This window comes from Ruditapes philippinarum, unplaced genomic scaffold (genome assembly GCF_026571515.1).
Source record: "Ruditapes philippinarum isolate M1 unplaced genomic scaffold, ASM2657151v2 ctg4163_1_1_1_1, whole genome shotgun sequence".
NCBI lineage: Eukaryota > Metazoa > Mollusca > Bivalvia > Venerida > Veneridae > Ruditapes > Ruditapes philippinarum.
This window is the reverse complement of record NW_026857281.1, coordinates 208718-228973: the sequence shown is the minus strand read 5'-3', so window position 1 is coordinate 228973 and position 20256 is coordinate 208718. Positions and strand designations below refer to the sequence as shown.

General features: G+C 34.5%; 1 protein-coding gene across 1 annotated transcript; it reads left to right on the top strand.

Annotated features, from left to right (window-relative positions):
• Positions 1-4517: 4517 nt before the first annotated feature.
• LOC132749276 (GDP-fucose protein O-fucosyltransferase 1-like) lies at positions 4518-19065 on the top strand. Its single transcript, XM_060739000.1, has 9 exons — positions 4518-4673; positions 8544-8662; positions 9992-10107; positions 10459-10582; positions 12024-12198; positions 14720-14915; positions 15951-16107; positions 18229-18299; positions 18811-19065. Exons 2-9 carry the CDS (start codon positions 8554-8556, stop codon positions 18994-18996), a joined length of 1134 nt encoding a protein of 377 aa, XP_060594983.1. The 5' UTR covers positions 4518-4673; positions 8544-8553; the 3' UTR covers positions 18997-19065.
• The last annotated feature ends 1191 nt before the right edge of the window (positions 19066-20256 follow it).

Below are 20256 nucleotides of genomic sequence, written 5' to 3'. Positions count from 1 at the left end.
CGCTCATCCCCCGATCTGATCAGGGACCCCTACTGATCGCTTCGTTTCTCTACTTTTTAAAAGGGTTTTAAAAGCGAACAACGTGGATCCTGATCAGACTGCGCGGTTGCGTAGGCTGGTCTGGATCCATGCTGGTCGCAAACCCATTATGTTGGTTTTGTCATGACATGGCTCAATTATGTAAATTATGCAAGCTCCGCTATGCAGCTATTCTACATGTACAATCCCAGAAATATGACACAATAAAGTCAGACAAGTACTTCGTGACAACGGTAAAGTTTCAGCTATGACATGCGTTTACAAACGGGAGAGAAAAAAACATTATAGAATCAACACGGATTCCGTCTTTTATACCTATCACGATAAGAATGGGTGATAGACTGGGGTTACATCATTCTATTGTAAATACATTTACAAATTATTCTAGCTTTCGATACTGGATTACTTACTTAATCCAAATAAATAACATATTATTCATAAACTGTACAGCGTTAAACATTTTGAATCATCTTGATCGGCAAAGGGTTCAAAATTTTATTTAATTAAACTATTTGGTGAATTAGTTCGGTTTAGAATCACGCCAGATTGCTAGAGAATAAACATTTAGTACAATGTAAATACATGTATAAAATACTCGTCATTCATCCTTGCAAAATGACCTATAAAGTTTTCTGATAAAATCTTTTGCAATTTATGACCATACCTTTTTTTAACCACCTGTCGTAATGATTTTATTTAAACCCGGAACATTTCGTAAGATAAAGGTAATAGGTATTGACAACATGTTTATTTTCGGGCATTATTTAGTACACGTACTTGTAAAGTGGCAACTGGCCAAATTTAAGGTCAGCTGCGTAAAACCGTTTGTCACTATATTTGTTTACTTAATCATGCAATCAGGGTCAATAGTTGAAAAGTGACAATTTCACAATCAATTTCACAGTGTTTTGTAACATTGGCACCAATAATCTGGGTTGGGTATCTATTATGAAACAAAAATTAGTTTCTTTGACCTATAAATTGTAAAAATCAATATCGTCTGCTTTTTGTTTTCATAAGAAACCAAAAGTAGTATTTCTTCCAAAGTGACAGATCATTTTCAATGAATAAGTCTTTAAAGGTACTTGTCATTGTAACTTTCTTGTATAGAATTTACGTGTTTTATGTAATATATAATTGTATAATGTGGCCCAAAACACCCTGAGCAAAAATTATCGCAGAATCTAGCTTTGGCACACCATTGAAATAATTTTGACTTAATATGAACTTGAACGCCTTATATAAAATCGAAAATGATTTCAGTACAATCGACGGTCATGTGAACGTTATGCCGAAACCACACACGTTTATTTGTTGATAAAAGCTGTAATAAATTTATATGTGAAATAGGTACACAATGATGTCTCAAATTCACGTGATTGTTTATTAAACTGACTGTGACAACGTGTACCGATTTCAACCTTGAAATTCAAAAGTAAAATTCAGATTTAAATTGTACATAAACTGTAAATCTTTTGTCCTGTTCTGTTCCAACATTGATCTTTATGAAACTTCACCGCATAGAACGGGCGTAAACAACAGACAAATATGCAACCAGCACCAGGCAGTATCCACCAGCACTAGACAGTACCAGACAGTAAGACAGTACCAACCAGCACCAGGCAGTATCAGACAGTTCCAACCAGCACCAGACAGTATCCACCAGCACCAGGCAGTATCAGACAGTACCAACCAGCACCAGGCAGTATCAACCAGTACCAACCAGTATCAGACAGTACCAACCAGCACCAGGCAGTATCAGACAGTACCAACCAGTATCAGACAGTACAAACCAGCACCAGACAGTATCAGACAGTACCAACCAGCACCAGACAGTACCAATCATTGCAGACAGCTTGATAAGTAATGCACACATGTTGCAAAACACATAAACTTGCTCAAAGGACTCGCACTCAAATAGACAGGCGAGATCTTAATATCAAATTTATTTATTTATTTGTTTATTTATTTATTTATTTAAACTGTTATTTAAGCTGTTTCGCTCATTCGTTCGCTCGCTCGCTCACGACAACATGATTTAAATTTGCTGACAAACTATTTTAAATGCTTGAACGTTGATACTTTCTTTTAACATTTCGACCACAGTGTCTTTTCCGAATGAATCATACAAAGACAATTGTCTCAGTTGCATATTAATGTAGGTTGCATATTTAAACTAAAAGTTTCCAATTATTTACGGTGTAAACCGGCGATAACTGGGAAAACCTTGTACAGTGTTTAGACGTGTCGGTGTCATTTCTTAATCAAATAGGCCACAGTTCGTGAGTCATATCTCTTAAAACATGCATTATGTAACCGCCTTATATTTATTTGATTACGAATACATTAAGTATAATTACAGACTTACGTAATCATAAGAAAATACATTATATATAATTTATGCTGTTTACCTATAGAATATGTGCAACTTCTGGCATTCATAGGCAATAAAGATTTCAATAAATCGTGACGTCGGGAGAAATCCCGAGGTAGAATGAAATAAGGACGTTGATTGTCAAAACCAACATAATGGGTTTGCGACCAGCATGGATCCAGATCAGCCTGCGCATCCGCGCAGTCTGATCAGGATCCATATGCTGTTCGCTATAAGTTTCTCTACTTGTAATAGAGTTGGTAAGCGAACAGCGGATGCGCTGGCTGGTCTGGATCCATGCTGATCGCAATTGCATTACGTTGGTTTTGTCGTGACGCGGCTCAAATAAGGACGTTGATTGCAAGGGATTTTATGCAAGTTATACTAGTTTCGAAAGTTTTTGATCGGGCGTCGACGGCGTAACTTTATATGCAAGGCTATGCAAGTAAACGCTAATTACATGTACATTTTTTTTAAACTGAAAAAAGAAGATAACAAAAGAGGCCAAAACCCAAAATTATGTATTTTAAATACAAGAATTTCAGGTCGTGCATATCATCCTACCCCTCCCCCACCCCTTCCCCACTGACCCTTCCTATAAAGAAATAAAAAATATAGATCTATCTCAAGGCTTTGTTGACGAATTTGTCTTCTAAGCTTCAAAATAACACATACATTGTGATCAATGCCAGATGTCATCAACGAATCAAGGTCAAAAAAGTTCGGAAACGTTACATGTTTGACTGATTGGTGTCATCTTCACATATTCGGAAATGGCATACTGTAGACATACCTTTAAACAATGCAGTCGGATGGTCAAAGGCACTCTCAGTTTAACCATAGTCTATAAATAACAAAACTTAGCAGACGATACAGTGTTTTAAATATAAAGTGTGAATAAAGGGAGGCTACCAAATTATAAATCAATAATAGTTTTACGTGAGTGATCGTTCTTGTAGAAGATAACGGATAAAAGCAGCTCATATGTCTCTGATCATATGAACTCTGATGGTGGTGGTGGTGGTGGTGATGATGATGATGATGATGATGATGATGATGATGATAATGATGATGATGATGGTGACCATACTTAGATCTAAATATCTGATGATAATATTAAAAGTTATAAAATAGATTGAATCAGCGTTGCAATATGTGGAACAAAATGTTAACAATGATTTTCTTCGATATAAGCAAAATTTATGTTGCATACTTTATTTCATTTGTAAACATGTAGATCTACAGTATTGTCATAATGTTAAATAAATTATCAATAAAATAAACAGTCAGTACAATTCTATTTATTAAGTATTTTATATATTTGTTACTCTTTGAATGCATGCATTTATCAAATGGAGAAATACAGAATCCCTAAAGAAAGTCCAACACGACAAAAATGAAAATGTTGCAGGCTCGGTTTGATTGAGCCTGTTCATGCATGTGCCCTAAACGAGAAAACAATGGGCGGAACTAAATAAAATGGAATTTTGAAAGGGGATCTGAGGTTATGAAGCATGCATATCACAAATAAGACATATTTAAAAAGCAGGCAACATAACCTATTTAAGGTGATTATACAGTATTTAAGTAGGAATACTGGAACCACCCAAGTTGAAAATGGCCAAAAAGGAAGGAACTAAAAGTACCACATGACCACATGACATGTATACACAACAATAGTGTCTTGCTGAACGATCTTCAAGGATCGGAAATATAACATCATTGAATGTAGGCCTACGTGGAGACTTTTTAAAGCCGCCACACGGCACGAATAACACGGATGTAACGATAAAATAGAGAAATACAGAATCCCTAAAGAAAGTCCAACACGACAAAATTGAAAAATATTGCAGGCTCGGTTTGATTGAGCCTGTTCATGGACGGTACTCGAAAGTGCAATACCGTATACGCCCCCTAGCACCGGCTTATGCAGAATTCAACATTATCACGAAATTGGTGCAACGTGACTTTCGTAAATTGCGATTGATACAATTGAAATTATGTCCTAAAGTAGCCACCATAGTTTCCTTGTCAAATCGGAACATTTCGCCACTTTCCGTTAAAACTAAAAGTAAAATTAGAGTTGTCGTTATTTAAAGCTCTTTCCAAAGAAGAATTTTACACACAGGTGGCCAAGAAAACGATAAAATCTAAATTTTGTATCAGTTTGACTGTACTTACATACTGAAATCTTAATTTCACGTTTAACTTCTATAACTGAATTATACTGTTACTGTCCTAGGGAAATAAATTCCTTAAGGTGAGTGACAATCAATGAAAAACGATTTTATACACTAAAAAAAGCGTCGGGGACCATCAACCGGACACTTTTTGAACATTTTTCCATAAAGATTTCATAATTTCAAACCTAGAGACCTAAAAATTTGACATAGTACAGCTAGGTTCCTCTCCTAACTAACAAACCAGTTTCACTTCTTCTTATTATATTGAGACAATATATCTGAGGCTCGTCAAGGAGGGTATCAAAATTACCTAAATTGTCAACACTACAGTACCATGTGTCCGGACAGATATGTACATGACATGATTTAATTCAGATAAAAGCTTGGGTGTATTTATTTTTTATTTTTAATATGATATACAATATTTCAGCAACAAATGCTGAAGTTTTGGATATTATATTGTTTACTCTGCAAATGATTATAGCTGGTATATGAGGTCAGGCATTCTTTCTTGGCCCCAAAATTTCAATTTCAACATTCTTGAAATAGACATTTAAATATTACCATTTACGGAAGTTGAAATAAATTTATTTACTTAATTTTAGAAGAAACATGCATTTATTGTTGATATAAAAGTGACTGACCACCGCTGAACAAAAAAAAATCTAAATTAAGCATTTTCGGGGCTGTCCGGGTTTGGTGGTTGTCCGGTTTTGGTGGTCCCCAACCAGTACTGTATTTAAACTTTCTGGCTTCTTGTTGGCTTAGGTACTGGTCGGAGACCATCAACCGGACACTTTTGGAACATTTTTCCGTACAGATTTCATAATTTTCAACCTAGAGACCAAAACAATTGACACAGTTCAGCTAGGTTCTTCTCCTAACTAACAAACTTATTTGTTTATTTCTGATTGTATTGACACTTATATCTGAGGCTCGACAAGGAGGGTATCAAAATTACCTAAATTGTCTACACTACAGTACCATGTGTCCGGACAGATATGTACATGATGTGATTTAATTCAGATAAAAGCTTGGGTGTTTTGATTTTTGATTTGTAACATGATATACAATATGTCAGCAACAAATGCTGAAGTTTTGGATATTCTATTATTCACTCTGCAAATGATTATAGCTGGTATATGAGGCCAGGCATTGCTTTCTTGACCCCCGAATTTCAACATCGACATCTTGAAATAGACATTAAAATATTACCATTTACGGAGGTTGAAATTAATTTATTTACATAATTTTAAAAGAAAAATGAACTTATTGTTGATAAAATAGTGACTGACAAGCACTGAACAAAGAAAATACTAATTTAAGCATTTTCAGGGCCGTCCGGGTTTGGTGGTTGTCCGGTTTTGGTGGTCCCCAACCAGTAAGGACCTAACAGAAGTTGATTTTTATTTTTAAAAATTTGAATCCTCAAATAAAAAATAAACCTTTAGGTCGACAATTGACAATTGATCGGCTATATCCTGGATTAGACCCCGGGGTCTAAACCAGGAGTATATTTTAGTGTATTATATATGAGTTTTACTCCTGAAAAAATACATAAAATAAAGGGAGCTTTACGGTAACGCGAGCACCTGTTAGATATTGATGGTTCCAAAATACTGAACAGACACATTGCAACTTTTCGAATTACAAGATAACGATAAAAACTGAGGTATTTTGATTGAAAACAGAACCATAGACTGGTGTCCTGCGCACTTATATGGGAACCATATATAATTGGACAGGGAACCAGAATAAGTGGAAGCAGTGTATAAAATACCGGACAATTGTTAAACGGAAAATGTAAAATGAAAATAAACAATTATTTTATACTATTTAACGGTTAAAGTAAATCGAGCTCGCTTTGAGGCTTTGCCTTTTTCATATAATCGAGCTCGAAGAGATCGCCTGAAGGGCCTGTTCACAAAGCTAGCTTTAGGGTAAGGCGAGAACCTGCTAGATAGTGTTGGTTTCAGAAGTACTGAATTGACAAATCTTTACTTTTCAAATTACAAGATATAAGAAAACTGAGGTAATCTGATTGAAAATGGAAGCGTAGACTGGTGTCCTGCATACTTATTTGGGAACCATAATTGGACAGGGAACCAAAATAAGTGGAAGCAGTGTATAAAATACCTAATGACAATTTTAAAACGGAAAATGTAAAATAAAAATGAAAGATTATTTTGTACTATTTCACAGTAAAAGTAAATCGAGTAAATGAGGCTTTGCCTTTTTCATATTAATCATTTATCTGTCGCAGCTTATTCAGAAAGACATGTATGTGGTATAAATAGTATAGTTTAACATAGCTAAAGATACTTCAGTGAACAGGTTTTATGGTACTGCTAGAACTGTCGCACAACGTCAAAATAAAAGCGACATATAAAGTTATGGAAGCCAGAACTAAGTTTAACATTGTTTTTTAAAACCATCAGTATCTAGGACTAAGGAGGTACTCGAGTTACTTTAAAGCTCGCTTTGTACTTCGAGCTGGCTATGACATAATGTGAACACTGAAGACAGACCCTTAGGGAAAGTCCATCAATAATTGTGCCAGGAATCTGACACGCTAGTAATCATTCATCAAACATGCCATGAAGTAAAGTATAGCATACCCCGATAAAACTATGTATAATCCGTTGATAAGATAAAAAACTTTACTATGAACATTAACTACCCGCTACCTTATAGTTTCCGACAGGTAAATAATTTATCACTTGGCTGCCATATTGCCAAAATGTTTGACCATGTGATAACTAGATTGACCTTTACAGGTTAATTTGCACGGACTGTTAAGAAAACAAAACCTATGTGCTTCAAAATTTTTTATAAATGATTTTTTTAAAGATATTGAAAAAGATGATTTCCTGACTTTTGAATTCAATATAATTTCATTTATGTAGATCTACTGAAAAATTAAAGAAAATAGATAAAATTTAAAAAATATTATCTTGAATTATAACTATTGAAATTATGTCAACAAAGATGTTCTAAATATAGTATTAATATAAAATCAGTTCAATAAAAACAAACGCTTTTCTTAAGCTTTCGACGTTTAGTCTTCTTCAGAAAAAATTGACGTTTTATCTAATAAATATAGTATGTTATACAAGATCTCTGGTAGCTCCTTAATGTCATGGATGACTGAAGTCGGGTAAATTGATGTTTCACAGTTAAATATTAATATTTTGATACTTTAAATGGTATAGAAGTTGAACAAGATTAAAATATTTGTTTTATCCAAAATGCACAAGAATTAATTGGTACAAGGATATTTGCAAATGAAAAATTAACATATATTATTCTGGTTAGGTTTCATAATGGGTCTGATCCAAAACTGTAGTGCCGCATCAGCTGAAAAACAATAATGTTAAAAATTGGCTTATAAAGTTTTGGTAGCCAGAAGTATTAATTGTAGAGACATTGGTAAATAGTGGTTAGTTATCCTGGAAGCAGGTTAAGTTGACTGATTGCCAAGATACAAAATGAGCAAAATTGTGTTAGAATTAGTGTCCATACACTGTGAGACAAACAGATAAACTGCTCCAGCTTAACGGCTTCTATGAAAAATTTCAAATGTTCATTTTATATGTGAAAATTAGAATCAGAAGCCAAGTCACAGTGTTACATATAGGCCGCGCAAGTCGTGCATAATTTTTTGCAGATTGCACATTTGAATGAGGTCAGTGTGTGCCAAGTCTCGCATCATACAATCTTTTCAACTTAATTTAACTTATCTTCATCATATCTTGAACGCTTCTGCCTTGTTTGTTTTCACTTGCAGGAATGACTAAAATACATACTTAATCAAGTGTAACAGCCATAATTTTGAATTTCAAGATGCAACATTGAGTCATCTAGGGTATACACCTCTGTAGATTATGTTGTGTTCTAACTTCTAGGATTTATTTATACATACTGATTATATGTATTGTGTTTTACAGAGCCTGAGTGATGGCGGATATGATACAGATACTGTTTTTACTCCTGGGATCAGCTATATCTATTCAAGCTGAGATAACAGTGGATCAAAATGGCTATGTGATGTACTGTCCATGTATGGGTAAGGAATAAATTCAAGTTATGTTTGTTCAATTTCCAGCATCCTAAATATTGAGAGAATATTTTTTCATTTGAGTGAAATATGGTATATATTTTCACTCTACATGATAAAATGCCACATATTTTCACGAGCTGGGGCGGCGAGTAAAAATATGTGGCATTTTATCATGTTGAGTAAAAATATATACCATATTTCACGAAAAACAAAAAAATAACCTTTTTATTTAATTTCATTATCAAAGAAAAATGAATACGAACACCCCTGCTTGCTACGCAACTGCAATTGTACAGCGCACAGTAATATAATTATTGTCTTCTTTTGCATGCGATATTTAGCGCTACATTTTGACGTCACGTAAACAACTCTTTAAACGTCTCTACAGCATTAATGACTGAATTAAAGATATTGGTGTTCTGATTTATTTTCTTAGTTAGACCATTTTCTTTCATTCTAGATAGTTTTCAAAACAAAATTGAACAAAAGTCGTTTTGTATTTATCAGATTTTTCAAACAAAATGGCGAAAGAAGTCCCTTAAAATAAATATGAGTTTTGACTCTGCCCACTTTCATATTTATATTTCATATTTATTTTTAAAAAATATGAAATTTAACTGATATAGCACCATATTTCATGAGTAAAATTAAATAATAAAATGATAGTTTTAGCCTCATCTGACCTAGTTTCATATTTTTTGGGCTGAAAAAATCCCCTCCTGAGTTGAAATATATTTTTCCTCCTATTTTTATAAAAATTCCGTTACAGAAAAAAATCTCTTAATCTAAAGGTCCCAGCCACAATCCCCTGTAATATAGTGAGTGAGTGTCTAAAGCCATACTTTTAATCACTTTTAAATCTATCTATTATTTTATGAATTTACCTTTTGCAAAAGAGAATATGTAACACTTATGAGTTGACCAACGTTTTGCTTGAAGACAAAACAAAAGTCCCCTACATTCGAGCCCCAGTCAAGGAAATAAGGGCCCTGCAGGAAAGAATTTTTTGAAAATTTTGTTCTTGAAACATTTTGCATTAACTTTAATTCATGAAAGTAAAACATTAAATGAAAATATTTGAAAAAAATTATAAAAGTTATTCTATAAAACCATAATTTACAGAAGAAAAGCACTGCCAGTTTGGTTCATGAAAATACAGATTTATTGCCTGGTTTCATTTCTAAACTGAATATAATATTCTTGTTAAGAAATATCTAAATGATACTCAAAACGATGAAATTTTTGTCACATGTTACTATAAATAGATAATAAATAAAATATTTTGGCAACAGGCTTGAAAGAAATTACATATCATAGAAGTTGCTCTATTTTCAGGGAGGTTTGGTAACCAGGCTGACCATTTTCTGGGAGCAATCAGGTTTGCTAAGGCATTAGATAGGACATTGGTTCTTCCACCCTGGGTTGAGTTCCGTTTCCCAGCACCAAGATCTGTAAGATTCCTCTTATATAAATACTATGCCACTAAGTTGATCCATTTAGAATTCTGAGTAATGTGAGAAAACTTTAAAGCTGCATGCCTCCAGATGAACTAAAATATTTCTAGACAATCAAACTTGAGACAAAAGAAGTACTGAGATTTTAAGAAAAGTGAAAAGATTCAAGATAAAAGTAATAATTTCCATGTTATGACCCATTTTGCATTATTTTTCACCTTATTACATGTAGAGAAACTGAAAGGGAACAGCATAGATCCTGATCAAACTGTTTTGATGTTGGTCGCAAATGCACTATTTTGGTTTTGTCGTGACACGGCTCAATTATTTATAATTCAATCATTTTAGGTACAAGTCCCTTTTGACACATATTTCCAAGTGGAACCATTAAAGGAATTCCATAGAGTGATTACCATGGAATATTTCTTTAAACATTTAGCTGATGAAGTATGGCCTGTTGGGAAGAGAGCAGGTTTGCATTTTGTTTTGTTTGACTTCTGACACTGTGTAGGTCAGTTAGTGACCTTCTGACACTGTGCAGGTCAGATAGTGACCTTCTGACACTGTGCAGGTCAGATAGTAACCTTCTGACGCTGTGTAGGTCAGATGGTAACCTTCTGACGCTGCGTAGGTCAGATAGTAACCTTCTGACGCTGTGTAGGTCAGATAGTAACCTTCTGACGCTGCGTAGGTCAGATAGTGACCTTCTGACACCGTGTAGGTCAGATGGTAACCTTCTGACGCTGTTTAGGTCAGATAGTAACCTTCTGACGCTGTGTAGGTCAGATGGTAACCTTCTGACACTGTGTAGGTCAGATAGTGAACCTTCTGACACTGTGTAGGTCAGATAGTGACCTTCTGTCACTGTGTAGGTCAGATAGTGACCTTCTGACACTGTGTAGGTCAGATAGTGACCTTCTGTCACTGTGTAGGTCAGATAGTGACCTTCTGACACTGTGTAGGTCAGATAGTGACCTTCTGACACTGTGTAGGTCAGATAGTGACCTTATGACGCTGTGTAGGTCAGATAGTGACCTTCTGACGCTGTGTAGGTCAGATAGTGACCTTCTGACGCTGTGTAGGTCAGATAGTGACCTTCTGACGCTGTGCAGGTCAGATAGTGACCTTCTGACGCTGTGCAGGTCAGATGGTGACCTTCTAGCTTTACTGGTCCATTATTTCAGACATGAGTGGGGCTGGGCTACCGGGGTTAGCTTAAACCCTGGTCCTTCAATAAGCTGAGTGGATAGCTTCATCACAGGAAAAAGTCTCTGGCAAGATTCAAACCCACAGTGGTGAGGAATTAGTGATTTGCTGTCAGTAACTTTAACCACTCAGCCAATAAACCAGGAAGGTATTTGACAGCCATCATATCCTAATGACCTGAAGCTGTGGCTGATACCAGTAAATTGTGTTTTAGACCACTAGGACTTGAACTTTTTATAGGTTTACTTGATTTGCTTAATGAATTCAAAGTAATGCAAAAGCATTTTATAGTCTTAATTTCTTAAATTTACTTTAATGCAGTTAGCACATTCACTGACTTGACATATTTACCTACATGTATGTTCCATTGTCAGTATTATATTGAATGATGTTCATTAGGAGGTTTTTAACTCAGTTCATCATTGTTGCCCATTTTATAGCAACACAGAATCGTACAGTCCTCTAAAAATATCCATTTACACATGGATTTAAGTGAAGTTATGGTAAGAATTTATTTGTTTCGATGAGGAAATTTACAAGGTACGGTTTGAAAAGAATTCATTGGTATTTCACACCTTTTTGCTATGATATTCATATCATTTCTATGGTTTGACTCGTTTATTAGACGGGGTGTATGACATTACTATCTATAGAACTGAAAAGAAAATAAGACTTATATACAAGTTTGTGTGGTTTTTATTTTTCAGTTCTGTGTTATCAAGCAAGGACTTATGGTGCTAAAGAAAATGATTGCAATGCTAAAGAAGGGAATCCTTTTGGTCCATTTTGGGATACATTTGATGTGGAATTTGACAAATCAGAATTTTACCAACCTTTATTCCATGATACTTCACCTAGTGAAATAAACAGATGGAAAGACAGGTTAGTTTACAGTTTGTGAAAAAAATGTTTTATTTTTTTAGGAAAACTTAAAATTGTTCAAATGTGTAAAAATGTTGCCTGGTGTACAAGTAAAGTTATTCAACATTACATAATGAATTAAAGGGTATAAATCTATATCTTATGAAATATTTTTGTAAATTTATTACCAGTAAAAATATATTGCTTCCATTATTATATGGCTGATTCCTGAAAAAGTTGTAACTGAATGTCTCTGTTATTTAATACACATGAAAAATGTAATAAAAACAGAATGAAATGTTCCAGAACAAAATATTATTTTGCTATTTTAAGTAGGGATTTATCCATTAAGCAATGACTTTGTGCATGTGCCACTCACTTTAAGGCAATTTATTGCCATTTTTAGCTCGACTATTCGATAAGAATAAGTAGAGCTATTGTAGTCACCCGAGCGTCGGCGTCTGCATCAGCGTCGGCGTAACCACTTTATGTTAAAGTTTTTGTAATACCTCAAATATTTTCAAAGTCCATTGACATATGGCTTTGAAACTTTGCACACTTGTTCACCATCATGACCCCAACCTGTAGACAGGGGGAGGCAACTGTATCAAGCATTTTGACAGAATTTTGCCCCTTTTTTGACTTAAAATTTTCGTTAAAGTTTTTGTAATACCTCAAATATTTTCAAAGTCCATTGACATATGGCTTTGAAACTTTGCACACTTGTTCACCATTATAACCCCAACCTGTAGACAGGGGGAGGTAACTGTATCAAGCATTTTGACAAAATAATGCTCCTTTTTAGCTCGACTATTCGATAAGAATAAGTAGAGCTATTGCAGTCACCCGAGCGTCGGCGTCGGCGTAACCACTTATGTTAAAGTTTTTGTAATAGTTCAAATATTTTCAAAGTCCATTGACATATGGCTTTGAAACTTTGCACACTTGTTCACCATCATGACCCCAACCTGTAGACAGGAGGAGGTAACTTTATCAAGCATTTTGACAGAATTATGCCCCTTTTTCGACTTAGAAATTACGTTAAAGTTTTTGTAATAGTTCAAATATTTTCAAAGTCCATTGACATATGGCTTTGAAACTTTGCACACTTGTTCACCATCATGACCCCAACCTGTAGACAGGAGGAGGTAACTCTATCAAGCATTTTGACAGAATTATGCCCCTTTTTCGACTTAGAATTTCCGTTAAAGTTTTTGTAATAGTTCAAATATTTTCAAAGTCCATAGACATATGGCTTTGAAACTTTGCACACTTGTTCAACATCATGACCCCAACCTGTAGACAGCAGGAGGTAACTCTATCAAGTATTTTGACAGAATTATGCCCCTTTTTCGACTTAGAATTTACGTTAAAGTTTTTGTAATAGTTCAAATATTTTCAAAGTCCATTGACATATGGCTTTGAAACTTTGCACACTTGTTCAACATCATGACCCCAACCTGTAAACAGGAGGAGGTAACTCTATCAAGCATTTTGACAGAATTATGCCCCTTTTTCGACTTAGAATTTACGTTAAAGTTTTTGTAATAGTTCAAATATTTTCAAAGTCCATTGACATATGGCTTTGAAACTTTGCACACTTGTTCACCATCATGACCCCAACCTGTAAACAGGAGGAGGTAACTGTATCAGGCATTTTTTTACTATCAAGCACTAAGAATAGTCGAGCATGCTGTCCTACCGACAGCTCTTGTTCGACTTAGAATTTACGTTAAAGTTTTTGTAATAGTTCAAATATTTTCATAGTCCATTGACATATGGCTTTGAAACTTTGCACACTTGTTCACCATCATGACCCCAACTTGTAGACAGGAGGAGGTAACTGTATCAAACATTTTGACAAAATAATGCTCCTTTTTCGACTTAGAATTTACGTTAAAGTTTTTGTAATACCTCAAAAATTTTCAAAGTCCATTGACAAATGGGCTTTAAAACTTTGCACACTTATTCATCATCATGACCCCAACTTGTAGACAGGAGGAGGTAACTGTATCAAACATTTTGACAGAATTATGCCCCTTTTTCAACTTAGAATTTACGTTAAAGTTTTTGTAATACCTGAAATATTTTCAAAGTCCATTGACAAGTTGAAATTTTATAGTCTTCTTTGAGAGCATAATAGGACTCTCTCGAAGACTTATACCTGTAATATGGATTTAAAGAAAAATTTTACCCTTTTCTTTACTTAGAAACTTTTACATTATCAAGGCTTTTTTACTATCAAGCACTAAGAATAGTCGAGCGTTGCTGTCCTACCGACAGCTCTTGTTTTATAGAAAAATGCATGTAGATATATTGCCTTAAGTTTGAACATGTTTGCTGGAGTACTGTCTTTTTGAAAGACCCTGACATAAGTAACCAAATATTTGATGAATGATTGTTTGCAGTCCTTAATTCTGATTCTGCAAGAATTATGATACTGCTTTGATGTATGGTAAAGGGTCAATTCAATACTCAGAGAAGAAGCTTAACAAAGACCATGTATTTCATATATTAATTTGTTGTTGTTTTTTTTCCGCAGGTATCCTGGAAAGGATTGGCCTGTTCTAGCATTTACTGGTGCCCCAGCAACTTTCCCAGTTCAGCAGCAAAATGTTGGTCTACAGAAGTATATTAAATGGTCAGAAAACATTGCCGGACAAAGAGATAAATTTATTAAAGATTATATTGGAGATAAGAAGTTTATTGGTATCCATCTACGACTTGGGTCAGATTTTGTAAGTGTTACGGATGAGTACACATTCAGGGTTTCGTTTCTTTGAATACTGCATCAGGAAATGAGTTGCTGGGCTGATTAGTAGAGAATGTTGTGTTTATTTTTATTTGCCGGCTTCAGTACCGGGGTTTGAAATTCCATACATAGCAGGATTTTTTTTTCTAATTTATTTGCTGTATATTCCTATAGACAGGAATATAGACAATTTATTATATACTTATAAATGAAATATTGAGAAACATTGATGAAATAAAATGCATATTTTCATTTTCCGTATTTTCACTGTAAAAATTTATTTTTCACTGCAGTGAAACATATTTTCCGTATTTTTACTGGTGTCTCGCCGGACTACTTTCTTTTAAATTCTGCCAGTACACAAAATTTAAGGGGAAAGTGTTTCAAATTTTATCGCAAAAAAGAGGAAATGTATATAATAAACAGAAAATTCAAGTTTTTCCTATAAATACATGATTTATTTTCATCTTGTGGCATGAAAATTACCATATTTCACTCGTGGCTACCGCCACTCATGAAATATTTATTTCCATACCACTCGATGAAAATAAATCATGTATTTATAGAAAAAACTTGAATATCCTCTATGTATAAACATTATACATCAAGGACATTTGTCTGTTTTTAGCTGGACTTTTGGATAAATAGGGAGAAATTAGTTTTGTACTCACTCCAGCATCACTGCCACACTTTTGGTTAAGTTTTGCATGTAAGTCGGTGTTTCCAAAACTACTGAAGGGAATGATTTGAAACTTAAAACTACACACACTTGTTAAAGAGTATAATAAGACATCACTGTCCTAGGCCCATAACTCAAACATGGATTTTAACAGAATTATTGCCCTTTTTTAACTAAGAAAAATTATGCATTATCCAGCCTCTTGTTTAACTATCATGCACTAAGAATTGTCGAGCAGGCTATCCTACTGACAGCTCTTGTTAGTGAACATATTTGACTTGAATTTATTGAAAATTTGAAAGAGGAACAATTGGAAAAAAAAACAATTTGTAATTTTTATAGGAGAATGCTTGTAGACATATTGACAAAAGTCCGAACATGTTTGCTGCTGTACAGTGTCTAGGATATAGGAACGAGCATGGGAAAGCTTCACAAGAGATGTGTTACCAATCCGAGGATACTATTGTCAGAGATCTAGGAAAAGTTATAAAAGATACTGGTAAGAGTGGGGTAATATGATGCTTTTGGGAAAATCTCATATATTGTTGTTTTTTTTTGGATAATATTTGATATGATGCCAGAGCTGTCATCAATAGAAACAATATCGATGTACATGTATAGTCAATATTTTTCTATGGATAAATAATTTATACACAATTAAAAAAAAATTGATGATTTTGACTTATTAAACTAGAACTGCCACTATCATGGCGTGAATACCCCCGCATACCACTTTGTCAGAATCAACAGTGGCCATTTAGAGCTCAAGGACAACCTCCCTGCCAAATCTGAGGTTACTAAGCCAGTGCATTGCTAAGTTATGTATTCTACATGCTTCAAATGTCAAAATGTCAAAATCAATACATTGCGGACAGGACATTCTTAAGCAATTGAGAAGAAAAACTTTTTTTTGTCAAGGTCCCTGTGACCTTGACCTTTGACCCAGTGACCTCAGAATCAATAGGGGTCACCTTATAGTCATGATCAACATCCATGCCAAATATGAAGACTGTGGGTCAAAGGAATCTTAAGTTAATGGGTGGACAAACTTTTTGAAGTCAAAGTCCCTATGACCTTGACCTTTGATCCAGTGACCTCAAAATCAAAAGGGGTCATCTACTAATCATGATCAACATCCATGCCAAATATGAAGACTGTGTGTCAAAGGAATCTTAAGTTATTGGGCAGGCAAGCTTTTTGAAGTCAAGGCCCCTGTGACCTTGACCTTTGACCTGGTGACCTCAAAGTCAATAGAGGTCATCTACTCATCATGACTAACCTCCATGCCAAATATGAAGACTGTGGGTCAAAGGAATCTTAAGTTATTGGGCGGACAAGCTTTTTGAAGTCAAGGCCCTTGTGACCTTGACCTTTAACCTGGTGACTTCAAAGTCATTAGGGGTCATCTACTTATCATGACTAGCCTCCATGCCAAATATGAAAACTGTGGGTCAAAGGAATCTTAAGTTATTGGGCGGACAAGCTTTTTGAAGTCAAGGCCCCTGTGACCTTGACCTGGTGACCTCAAAGTCAATAGGGGTCATCTACTAATCATGACTAACCTCAATGCCAAATATGAAGACTATGGGTCAAAGGAATCTTAAGTTATTGGGCGGACAAGCTTTTTGAAGTCAAGGCCCCTGTGACCTTGACCTTTGACCTAGTGACCTAAAAATCAATAGGGGTCATCTTCTAATCATGACTAACCTCCATGCCAAATATGAAGACTAAGGGTCAAGGGAATCTTAAGTTATTGGGCGGACAAGAAAAAACCGACGGACAGCCGGATGGCCGGACAAGCTGATTCCAGTATACCCCCCTTACAACTTTGTTGTGCGTGGGTATAATTAATGTGTAGAAATTATGGAAATTCACCCAAAACATATACAGAAGCAGATGTCCATGCCTAACTCTATGCTGTTGTCACATAACAGAAATATTTCATAACAGTGATGACGAAAAATGGTAAGGAAAAATTTCATGCAATGGGCATTTATTAACTCTTTTGTTTAAAAGCAAACAATTATAAAAACAAACATAGTTTATTATTAAAGATATTTCATTCACATGCTCTGTTTGTTCGATTCCTGCCAAACTTTAAATTAGAAACTGCTATGGATATTTTAAAGGAACAACTCTTTTGAGGTGACAAAATTACTCAATTCATAAGGTATAATGCTCGAATCATGCAAACAAAACAACATTCAAATGGACAAATACTGTATATGATATATTATAGTTATAATACATGTTATACAGAAATATCCTCCTAATAAAATAGAAAAATACATTTTAGTTGGATTCTTATCCCATTTTGTGGCAGAAGAGTTCAAACGTATTACATTGTAGGTCATTTTACAGAATTAAAATAATACTTCTGGAAAAACACATTGAATGAGTAACATTTTGCATAGCAGTTATTAGTCAAGGCATCAAGTACAAAAATTTACGAAAAAAAAAAATTCAGTCTTGTGTCAAATTTCAGGGGAGTCCCTTTATGACATTTCAACATTGAAATATCAAAATCATTTAGCAAACAGTATAAAGTTTTGCCAGATGACAATTAATTACTTTCTATGCTTTATATGATATATGTCTTTCTTTTTTATATATTTAACAGGGTGTACAACAGTATTTATAGCAACTGATAGCAAAGATCTTAAAAGTAAATTATCCAAAAAATTTGAAAAGGTAAGTTTGTCAATGTTATGCGAATATGCTTTTTGAGTTGGTTTTTTTATCAATGTTTTGGGAAACGAACCCAGGTTGCCTGATTCACAATCCAACGCTCTACCTTTTGAGCTAACTGGACAGTTTGAACCAGAAAAGTTTATGCTGTGCCCTTATAACGGCTTGAGTTTGCCTTTCCATAATTCTGTCATGCCCATAGTACTTTCATTTATTTACAGATTCCTAAGATATTTTGTGCAGAACTATAGTGCATAATACTACCTACTCGGGATGTTCGATTATTTTGTCCAAGGTCAAGGACTGCATAAAAAGGCATTTGTTAAATTCTTAAAAGACAAACAAAAATGAAACAGTGGTCATGAACTTGAGTCAAACAATCTGGAGAGAATGTGGTAGTAGCCACCTTTTATCTTTGAGCAATGAATAATTTGGTTTGATGCATTTGCATGTTCATATATTAAATAAACAAGAGAAAAGAGCATATTGTTCAAAAATATCTTGTAAATTTCAGGTAAAATTTGTGAAGCACGAGCCGCCCCATCCCCATGTCGATTTAGCAGTCTTAGGTGCCTCCGATTATTTTATAGGAAACTGTATATCTACGTTCACAGCTTTCGTTAAACGAGAAAGAGACGTAAATAACAAACCAACAAAATTTTGGGATTTCCCTCCAGCAAAAAAGCACGAGGAGCTTTAACGAATGTATTCATGTAGAAATCCGGTTTTACATTTGAGCCACGTCACGACAAAACCAACATAATGCGTTTGCGACCAGCATCCGCGCAGTCTGATCAGGATCCACGCTGTTCGCTATCAGTTTTTCTACTTGTAATAGGGTTGGTAAGCGAACAGCATGGATCCCGATCAGACTGCTGAAGCGCAGTCTGGTCTGGATCCATGCTGGTCGCAAACCCATTATGTTGGTTTTGTTGTGGCGCGGCTCATTTTGTTTACACATTTGTAATGTGTTTAAAATTGTTGCAGATATTTTTTGTATTCTACGTATATTTTTATTTTTACCTTTACTATTTTGCCATATACATGTACATTTATAATCATGTCCCCATAGGGGAAATTTATAGTAATCATTATATATTAAATTATTAATAATTTAATACACATACATTCCACTGAGGGCCCCTAGTATTATAGTGACTGTTAACCAAATTTTATTCAAATTACGGCCCTTTGATTATTTTTTAATCAAAATTGCCTCCTTCAAAAAGGTCACCTTGTTTATATTGTAGGCTTAAATTTGATAACTTCTGATCGATATAAACATTTTAAGTGAAATTCCATAATTTTGACTGGTGTATTATCTAGAAATTATGCAAATTCACCAAAAACATGTACAGAAGTAGGTGTTCATGTTAAAAACTATGCTGTTTTTATTGTGAAAAACAAGTTTCACAGCATGATCCAAAAATTAACTCTCTCTGTAACTTTGTGCATTTTCTTAATTTTCAGAAAATTCATTACCAAGGCACATCAAACTTGGGAAATGAAAACTCTTTTTGCTTAATGGGCCTTTAATGTTAAAGGTCATGTTACCAAACTACTGGAAATAATTTGATTGTGAAAAGTAAAGTAATGTTAATGCATACATGCCATAATGTCCTGGACGTCGGGGACTGTCCCGGAAATCAGGTGTGTGCCCCGGAGATGATTTATGTCCCGGTAAAAATCAAAACCTGAAATAATCTACTTTGCAGATTTTAATGCAATTTATTATTAATGATATGGAACAATTATCCCCAGACAAAAAAGCAGTATACTGGAAATGGTGACATTAAAGGATTAGTGTCCTTTGATTGGTAAATTTATGTATGCCTTCCAGCTAACAATTATTTAAAAGATTTAAAACTTATTTTGATTTAAAGTCAAAAATATTTTGTTATTGTATCATTTGTTCACTCACCAAAGGTGAAAAGAATAGTGTATAATTTTGATGTTTCTG

Coding starts and splice junctions, on each gene's coding strand:
- LOC132749276 (XM_060739000.1), top strand. CDS start 8,554: ATGGCGGATATGATACAGATACTGTTTTTACTCCTGGGATCAGCTATA. Junction 10,108..10,458: donor GTTTCCCAGCACCAAGATCT/GTAAGATTCCTC, acceptor CAATCATTTTAG/GTACAAGTCCCTTTTGACAC. Junction 18,300..18,810: donor TATCCAAAAAATTTGAAAAG/GTAAGTTTGTCA, acceptor TGTAAATTTCAG/GTAAAATTTGTGAAGCACGA.